Below are 9911 nucleotides of genomic sequence, written 5' to 3' on the forward strand. Positions count from 1 at the left end.
CAGTTTCTCACTCGGTCACTCCCTCGGTCGTCAACACAGAGGACAGAGCTTCAGCCTTCAACCTTCAGCTTCTCCAGTCTCCACTCTCCACTCTCCACCCATAGACCATAGTCAGTCTCACTCAAGATCGCACTTCCGTTGACCTCAGCCCTCACACTCGCTGAGTCGCAGTCATCGTCGATCTTAGGTCCTCGTGGGTTCTAGCCACCGGTGCTGCTCCGTCTAGCTGTTGTCGCTGCTGGTCTCGGTCCTGGGCTCCTGGGTCTTGTCCTCTCGTTGCTGGTCTCGCTCTCTGGGTCTCCTTGTCTGTCTTCATTGCCGCGACATGGCTGCTCTTCGCTTCCTCTGTCTTGGTCCTCGCCTCCTCTGGTTAATTTTCTAACTTAGGGTTTGAGATAAGAGATTTAGGTTTGTTTGTTGTGTTTTGTGTTGTTTGATATAGGTAAATTAGGGTTTATGGTTGATAATGGTTATTTGATTATATCTGATGCAGTGGGTTTTCTGATATAGGTAAATTAGTTTTTTGGCTTAGGGTTTGCTTATTTGTTGTTTGATATAGGTTTGTTGTGTATTCAAAAATTGTTTGCTATTTTTTGTGTTATTTGATAATGGTTGAGTTTTGATTATGGTTGATAATGGTTGATATTTGGTTCAATCTGATGCAGATTCAGAAATTGTATTTTTGTATTGTTTGATAATGGTTGAGTTCTGATTATGGTTGATAATGGTTGATATTTGGTTAAATCCGATACAGATTCAAAAATTGTTTGATGTTTTTTGTGTTGTTTGATAATGGTTTAGTTCTGATTATGGTTGATAATGGTTGATATTTGGTTAAATCTGATGCAAATTCAAAAATTTATTTACTATTTTTTGTGTGGTTTGCTAATGGTTGAGTTTTGATTAAATCAGATGAGTTGATACTTGTTTTATTTCAGATTCATATAAACAATTTACATTTGCTTTTATTTCAGAAAATATGAATTCTGAAACTGTGAGTAACCTTGTTACTGCTGGAGTTGGTTCTGAGGCTGCTCCGGTCGAGGTTGATAAACCTAGTTCGAAAAGGCTGAGACCAGCAAGATCCAATGTTTGGAATTTTTTCAAAAAGCTCGGTCCAGATAAGGATGGAGTAGAACGTTCTGAGTGTAAAGGATGCAAGAAGGTGTTTGAAGCTGGAGGTAAGCGATATGTCACTTTTACTCTAAAACGACATCTTGATAGTTGTACTCAAATTAAGCATGAAGATATTGGTCAGACTATAGCAGAATTGCAACTTAAAATGGGTTCACTTAAGATTGATTCAGGAGTGGCTAGAGATATGTTTGCTTCTTATGTAGTTGCTGGGGATAAGCCATTCAATATGGTTAATGATAGGAGATTTAGAAATTGGGTGATATATATTAGTCCAACTTTGAAACTTCCTTCTAGGAATACAGTTAAGGCTGACATAGTGAAAATTCATACGAGAGAAGCTGCGAAACTTAAAAAAATTTTAGTTTCCATTCCAAATAGAATTTGCTTAACATCTGATCTTTGGACTTCCAGTACCAATGAGGGGTTTATATGTTTGACTGCAGATTTTGTTGATGAGAACTGGAAATTACAGAGTAAAATTCTCAATTTTTGTCATATGCCTCCTCCTCACACAGGATTTGAGTTGTCTTCTAAAATCTTTACACTTTTGACTAAGTGGAAAATTGATAAAAAGATTTTTTCCATTACTTTGGATAATGCTTCTTCTAATGATACTTGTGTTGAACACTTGAAAAGTACTTTGGATGTGCATGGTTCATTGTTGTGTGATGGTGAATTCTTTCATGTTCGTTGCTCTGCTCATATTTTAAATCTTATTGTCCAAGATGGAATGAAAATATGTGGTGATGCAGTGCATAAGATTAGAGATTCTATTAAGTATCTGAGAAAATATGAAAGTCAAATGGTTAAGTTTAAAGAATGTTTTGAAGATATTGAGGGACTTGAGTATACGACTGCATTATGTTTAGATGTTCCTACTAGGTGGAATTCACTTTATGCAATGCTTGCAAGTGCTATTCTATATAAGAAAGCTTTTAAAATGTATAAAGTAAAAGACGCTGGATTTAGGGAGTATTGTCCTTCATCAAATAAGTGGAGAAGAACTGAAAAGATATGTGATTTCTTGTTACCATTTTACGAAACTACCAAGTTGATGTTTGGAACTTCTTACCCAACATCCAACTTGTATTTTTTACAAGTTTGGCAAATCCAGCTTATTTTAATGAATAGTTTGAAGAATGATGAAGTGCTTATAAGGAACATGGGAGAAAAAATGATGATTAAGTTCAAGAAATATTGGGAGAAATATAGTGTTGTTCTTGCATTTGAGGCAGTTCTTGATCCTAGATTTAAACTCAACACTTTGGTTCATTGCTATAATGAGATTGATCCTATTAGTGCTAAAGACAAAGTGGAGCATGTGAAGAGTAAGTTATACAAGCTCTTTGAGGTTTATGACCACAATTTCTCTACAACTGTAGAGAGTTCTTCCCAACTTCCAAGTAATTTTTCTCAAGCAACATCTTCTGCAATTGGAACTCAACTTATTAAAATTGTTGGTATAAGTATTTTTATCTACTTGGTTATATGTATTTTTTATTTTTCATGCTTTTTGATTCATATATTGTTTGCAATGCAAAGGATTTGATGTCCCGTAATCAAGAAGTTGAAATGAAAAGTGGAAAGAACCAACTTGATATTTATTTGAGTGAGGCAACATTATTTTGCAATGATGCAATCATTGATGTTTTGCAATGGTAGAAAGACAACCATCATCGTTTTCCAACACTATCACTAATGGCACGAGATTTGTTGAACATTCCTATTACTACCGTGGCTTCAGAATCTGTATTTAGCATGGGTTCTCATGTTTTGAATAAGTATAGAAGTCGTTTGTTGCCAGATAATGTTGAAGCGGTGATTTTCACAAGAAATTAGATACGTGGATATGATGATTTTGGTATAATTATATTTATGACATACATACTTGAGTGATTTTGAACATTATTATGTACTATTTTTCTAATATATTTATTTACTTTTTTCTAGAGGAAGATAAAGATGAGGAAGATATTGCAAAAGGAGAAGGCTATTCTTCAGGAGTTGGTTCTAATGATGTTATTAACTTACATAAAGATGAAGATGAAAATTAAGTGTTTCGAATTATGTTTAATTTGCTTTGAAGACTATTTACAATTATGTTTTTGGATTTTGGATTATATTTATTTTGTCTTTGGGACTATTTATAACTATGTTTTTGTATTTTGGATTATGTTTATTTATTTTAGAGACTATTTATATTTAATATTTGCATTTATATTGACTTAAATAGAAGATATGTCCTTATAAAAAAAAAGAAGTTAACAAACACCAATTGAGAAATAATTTATTCTTCTAGGAATAATAGGTATAGTTTGTTTATAGATAGATAGATAGATAGATGTATATAGATTCATAGATAGGTTGATCTGACATAGCTATATATAGAGGTATGAGTATATCTAATTTAATTACATATGGACACATTGAATGTCATATGTCAATCAATCAATCTATCTATCCAAGGACTTCAAGAGAAACGTGTTCTACAAGCTTTGCCTTACAAACTTGCTCATTTCTCTGCTATAAGTAGTGATGAGGTGATGGAGTATTGTGGAGATCTCTCTAAAGGAATCAGTTGTTCCTTACTTGCCTTTTTTCCTTTGTATTCCCGTCCATTGAGATAAGACTCAGATCCCACACAGTTTTATCTTGCCCAGATTGTGTTTTTTGTTTTTTTCATCTACATTCTTTCATCTCTACTTTTTATAACATGAGTCTTACTATTGATCCTCTTGGAAAAATATCTCCATGGAAGGAAGCTTGGAGTATTGAGGCTAAGATTTTGTTTTTATCAAAAAATCAATTTTTAGTTAACTAAATTCTGTATTTCAAAATTGTGTATGTGATAATTTTTAGCATGTAATATGTGATGGTATAACATTTACAAATACTGAGATGATTTTATTGTATTTTTTTCAGCACCACAAGATCCAAGCAACTGTTGAGGATGATTTGATCACAACCTTTATTTATCAGTTAAAAGAAGGAGATGTGTATTCATTATTTCTAACTTCAAAGTGATACATAATGGTGGACTGGTCAGGGTTACAAGACATCGGTTTCACATCCTTTTCAAGTGTTTTACCTCTGTTATTGCAGCTGCAAGTACAACCATACCTAATCCTGGTTTAATTCTAACTTCTATGGACTAGATTTTTCAAAAGTGCATTAATTATGAGTACTTAATAGGTAAGTTTCACTTTTTCAAATGTGAACCGGTATGAAGGTGTTTTAAATTGAAATTACTAACAATTCAAGGAAATGTCTTATGGTACTAATTCTGAGGATTTATTGTTATTTGCTATAATTTTGCTAAACAGATTTTGTTGGGGTCCTTTGTAGATTGAAAAGGAAAAGAGATGTTGAGTGTAATGGAAACATATTGAAAGTTATGATCCTTGAAGTTTTTGCTGATGGGTATCCATTATCTTTCTGTTTCTGATCCTTTTTTCAAATTATGTTATGCCATGTTTTTCATGTTCTTTTATTGCTGTTGAATTATTCTATTATTGTCTGTCCTTTCTTATAATCATTACCCAGGAAGAAAATCTCCTGCAATCTTATTGGTGATTGTTGTGCTCTTATAGACATCAATAGTTTGAAAAGGTAACAGAGACCACCTATTGTTATTCTGCAATCTTTCAAGATCAAAGTGAATGGAGGTGAAAAGTTGTCCATGTTGCACATATGTCTCAGTTTGATTTGTTTAAATATTTTTGTTTATGAATGAATAGTTTCTTTATGAATTAATTTCTTCTTATTGTCTTCTGTGATTTGTAGATAAAGTCAGTCTCCAAAATGTGATCAATATTTCTAGAGTTTCAATCAACCCTGATATGCAGGAAACTGTGAATTTTCTGAATCAGTTAGTTAGAATCAATTCTCCTTAACTTTTGTCTCTCTGAACTCAAAATTTTTGCCTCCCTCTCTATCACACACACACACTCTCTCTCTCTCTCTCTTTGTCTCTCTTTATAACTGTCTTCCTGAAATTTTTTTATCCTAATATTAATTTTTTTACGGTATTGCAAGACACCATTTCAGTAGACTTCGTAGTAATGAGATTGGGGATTTAGTGTCTGTAATTGATGATGAATCTTTTGATTGGAAGCTAATACGGACTATTGCTTATCTTAAGGGAAACAATGAGGTGTGTACTATTAGTTTTTTAATATCTTTTAGTGCTATGTAAGAAGTACTGATGTTAATTGATTTTTTGATATTGTAGACATGCCTTACCCATTCAATTCATTATTTTTTTAAATAGGATGGATAATTCTTTGTGGTTGGAAAAATTAAAGAGATTGTTGAAGACCCAGAGTGGTGGGTCTTTTCTTGTGTTTGTGGTCATCCAATTGTAGGTAATGATAATGTGTTTCATTGTTAGTTGTGCAGCAGAGAGGTTCAGTATTTTATGATCAGGTAAATCCAGGTTATGATTTAGAAATTTTCTTTCTTGGGTTCTGATTTAATAATATAAGTAACCTTCATGTATTATCCTCTTCTGAGACTGACAAATAGATGAATCTCATATTTACTTTCTTTGTTATAGCTACAGGATTAAGATACTTGTTGAAGACGGGACTTCTTGTGGAATGTTTGTCTTGTTAGACAGTGCAATCACTAAGCTATTAGGGAGAACGTGTTCTGATGTCTTTTTATTGTTAGAAGATGAAATGGATGTATGGTTTATCCACTTAAATTTTATTGCTATATACTCTATGAATAACTATTTCTTATACTTCAATTTCATCCACTAATTAGTGATCACTTTTCAATATCTATGACAGAAAATTGAGCACCAATACTGTCCACAGTTTTTTCATCAACTCAATGGGAAAGAAATTGTTTTCAAAGTTCAAGCAAAGAGGATTAACACTTAGGGTTATTGGGGTACCTTTAAAGTTATCAATGTCATTAGTGATGCACCTTTTTTCAACAAACTTTAGGCTGATAAATGCATCAAGGTGAGTACTCTTTCTTTATGTTAAATATCAAGTGGAATAATCAATTTTAAATATACTTTGTTGATCCCCAATTCGCAATTCTTTGGCTATTGTTTTAAATGATATCCTTTACATGTTAACATGATTTTGCCAGATACTTTAAAAAGTTAGTTACATTTTATAATTCATGTTTTCCTTTTAAATTTTAAAGATGTTAGTGCTGATTCGGCCTTTATCCCAATATTTGAAGACTTCTCTCAGTATGGACAGCTTGGAAATGATGACAACCAAGTAATCTCTGGTGTTCCAATACAAGTGCATACCATTAAAGAGATGCTTGCTGACATTCTTTGTGCTAAAATATATGCTTCCGCATAAAAAATGTTAGGATTTATGTTTATGTTTTCAAACATCGCAACTGTGTTTCAACATGTGTAGTATGATAAAACATGTATGATAATATCTAAATTACTATTTGTCTACAGGATCAGATTTGTTTTTTAATCGGTGAAATTATTGATGTGTTGAAACATAAAAAATGGTGGTACTACTGTTGTTTGTGTAATGCACCCGTTTGTCATGTTGGGAATGTATTTTATTGTTATCTGTGTAGAGTTGAGTGTATTGATGCCATGCGAAGGTATCTATTTTATCTCCCAGAGTTATTGGTATCAATTTTCTTTTTCCTTTATTACATCTTTTGGACATGTTACTCAGTGTATATTTTTCTTTTGTTTACATTATTTAGGTATCGCATCAAAATTATTGTTTCCCACTCAAATGGCAGCAAAATTTTCATACTTGAGGATGATGAGGTGATGCAAATACTCAAAAAGAGTTGTTCAAAATTTCTGAAAGACGAAACAAATTTCTCCGAAGTAATGATTTTGGTTTTAGTTTCATTTATTTGTCGTTCTTTTTTGTTTAGTATTTACCGTTCAGGTATGTGAATTTCGCTAATGGACCTTTTTTTTCCTTAGTCAACTGATGATTACACTGTTCCAAATAGCATCATTTCTCCATTGATGAACAAAAAATTGTCTTCATAGTGGATCCTAGACCCGTTGGATATGAATTGAATACATCTCTTCACATTGTTTATGCGATATATGATGATATTGATATTGTGAAGTTTTTTGAGGACTCCACCCATGATAATCAATAGCAGGTGATAACATTATTATGTAATTCTGATGTTGAGTTAGTCCACTTTGTTTCTAATCAAGTCAACCTCAATTGGTTATATTGTTTTTTGTGTTTTTCATGTGTCATGTGTTAAGAGTTACTGATGTTATTCCTCTGTTGTTCAATTTAGAAATTTGATCTGGATCCCTTTGTTCCTCATTTTCCCTTCGAATTTAAGAATCCAGTTTAGTTTCAGTCCAATGCAAGCATTCAATGTTCGTCGAGCTCGAGTCCTCCAGTGGGTCAGGTTTCACCGATTTCTGTTCTCAACTGGAATTGTTGGGTAGTTCTTGACCTAATGGCTTTGATTCTTTATCTGCTAGCAAACTATATAAATAGTAATACATATATGCATACATATATAGTTTAAATTTTTTTCTTTATTTGTTTATTATTTGTTTAAATAGTCTTCAAAGTTTGATCATACCTAATTTTTTTCTCAACTCATTTTTTCTTTGGCATCTGCATTTCTTATTCTTATATTTTGTTGTGTTCTGTCACTACAACAAATCCGGCAGATAGCGGCAGAAATTTTGCAGCGGTTTTGTAAAACCGCCGCGAAACGACAAACTGCGGTACATATAGCGGCGGTTTGGGGTCGGTGCTGCAATCAGGCTGGCATTTAGCGGCGTATTTTCAAAAACCGCTGTTATATAAACTGCCGGGTGAGTTATTGTTTTACATTTTGTGGCGGTTTCGTTTTACCACATATTGCAATGTTTTCTTTAGTAATAAACCATCTGGGTATAATCTAGTTAGGTAAAGACTATTATCTTAAGCTACATATGTTTGAATCATGATTACTTAAACTCATAACACTTTTTTACATTCGTTTTATGTAACAAATTTCACAAGTTAAATAAGCTATATTTGTTAACTCATGTGAACAAATTTACTAATAAGATTTTCTTGATTACATTATTGGCATTTAAATTTGCTTTCAAATATGGATGTAAAAGAAGAAAACAAAATCAAAATCTAAATTTATAAAGTTAAAATAAAGTTCTAGAGAGCATAAATCAAAGTTACTCCTCGTTAAAGTTATGCCTTACTAAACCTAAATCAAGAAACTCTAAAAGTAGATAAATATGTACAACGGCAACGCAAATCATTAAACTAAGGAAATCAGCATGATTGTTATGAAAAAAGATCAAAATTTCTCTCCAACGTCGTATTGACCTGGCGAAAAATACTCTGTTATGAATCTATGGGCTTCACGTTTTAGAGGATATGATATTTCATCTCCATACCATGGCATTTTATTCAGATCAAAGCACCTTTTCTTAACATGTATATCATCTTGTTTATTTTGTTGGTCTTCTAAAGTTTCATCGTCTTCTTCTGGAACCTTATTCAGATCAAATTGCATGGATCTGTCGACTGCGATAGAAGAGATATCATCTAAATCGTCTTCTGAATCAGACTCTTCTCCATCTAGACTGTCAGGAACTATTTCTCCAGAATATTCAGGTAAGACTGAAAATATCAACATGCACATAACAGATTGAGTATACATAAAAGAAACTGAGAACTCTGGAGTCATTAAATACTGACTTAGAAAAAAACCAAACTACAAGATGCTAAGACAATTTTAAAACTAAACGCAAATTTTTGACAATTACCATCACCCTTGTTAGTAGTTTGGGCAAATTTCTTAAGCAGAAACTCTGTAGCAATTTTTGTGCTTGCAGAGGATGACGAAAAGTCCTCAATGTTCGTTGATCCTGTTCCACCATCATGTTATGTTCACTGTTCTTTTCAAAATGTAACACTAGTGAAATTATATTGCGTAATAGATAGCAAGATTATAAAAAATGCAACCTTAAGAAAACAACAACTGTAGAAGGAATAAAGATTTAACGTAAACTAACTTCTCCGTATTAAAATCATTGAAAGAAACGAAAAATCTGCTTTTACTCATGAAAATTCACAATAACATAAATATTTCACTGCAAATAAAAACTACACAAGTATAAAGTAACTAAAGAAAACAACGTACAACATTGAGTTTATTTAACTTAGTTTATGACAGAAAGATCATTTTTAAATTATATTAAAAGGCTTCATATAAGCATTACGCGACATCATCGAAATTTTCTGAAGTATTTTCTATGAGGTCTTCTATATCTTCCTCCCTTGTCAACAGTAAATCTCCAATGTCACCTTCCGCTGACATGTTCAACCCTAGCTGTGGAGAAAAACCAACTTCAGCTTCTTCATTCTTTTCTCCCATGTCATACAAATCCCTTGGTTTCACATGAACCACAACACTCCATTCCTTAGCTACTTCATCATCCATATAGTATACAAGCTGAGCTTCCGATGCCAATATGTACGGTTCATCTTCTTCTCGATTACCAGTGTGTATCGGACGAGAGTAATTAACGCTGGTAAAACAAAACAAGCAAACTGAAAACAAGCAAACTATAAAACAATGTTACTTACCTGGTTGAAGATCCATATAATTGGCTATTGGTGTGAAAATTAAGAACTTCAACAAACTGAAAAACAAAACCCGAGTTTCATCGTGAGAAATCAACCCAATTTAATTTGAAACAGTTCAAAGTATCATATAAAAAAATGTTTACAGAGAAAACCAAAAAGAGGAGAACCAGATAGGTGAGTGCTGCTTCAGAAATA

The 9911-nt window shown here is 32.7% G+C and overlaps 1 protein-coding gene across 1 annotated transcript; it reads left to right on the plus strand.

The window, feature by feature from the left end:
- Window positions 326-4924, plus strand: LOC110272006 (zinc finger BED domain-containing protein RICESLEEPER 2-like). The gene is made up of 10 exons (XM_021123757.1): window positions 326-369; window positions 494-510; window positions 975-2593; window positions 2800-2955; window positions 3088-3144; window positions 4060-4133; window positions 4240-4245; window positions 4483-4557; window positions 4681-4746; window positions 4921-4924. The coding sequence occupies exons 1-10, from the start codon at window positions 326-328 to the stop codon at window positions 4922-4924; spliced, it is 2118 nt and encodes a 705-aa protein (XP_020979416.1).

Source organism: Arachis ipaensis, chromosome B05 (genome assembly GCF_000816755.2).
Source record: "Arachis ipaensis cultivar K30076 chromosome B05, Araip1.1, whole genome shotgun sequence".
NCBI lineage: Eukaryota > Viridiplantae > Streptophyta > Magnoliopsida > Fabales > Fabaceae > Arachis > Arachis ipaensis.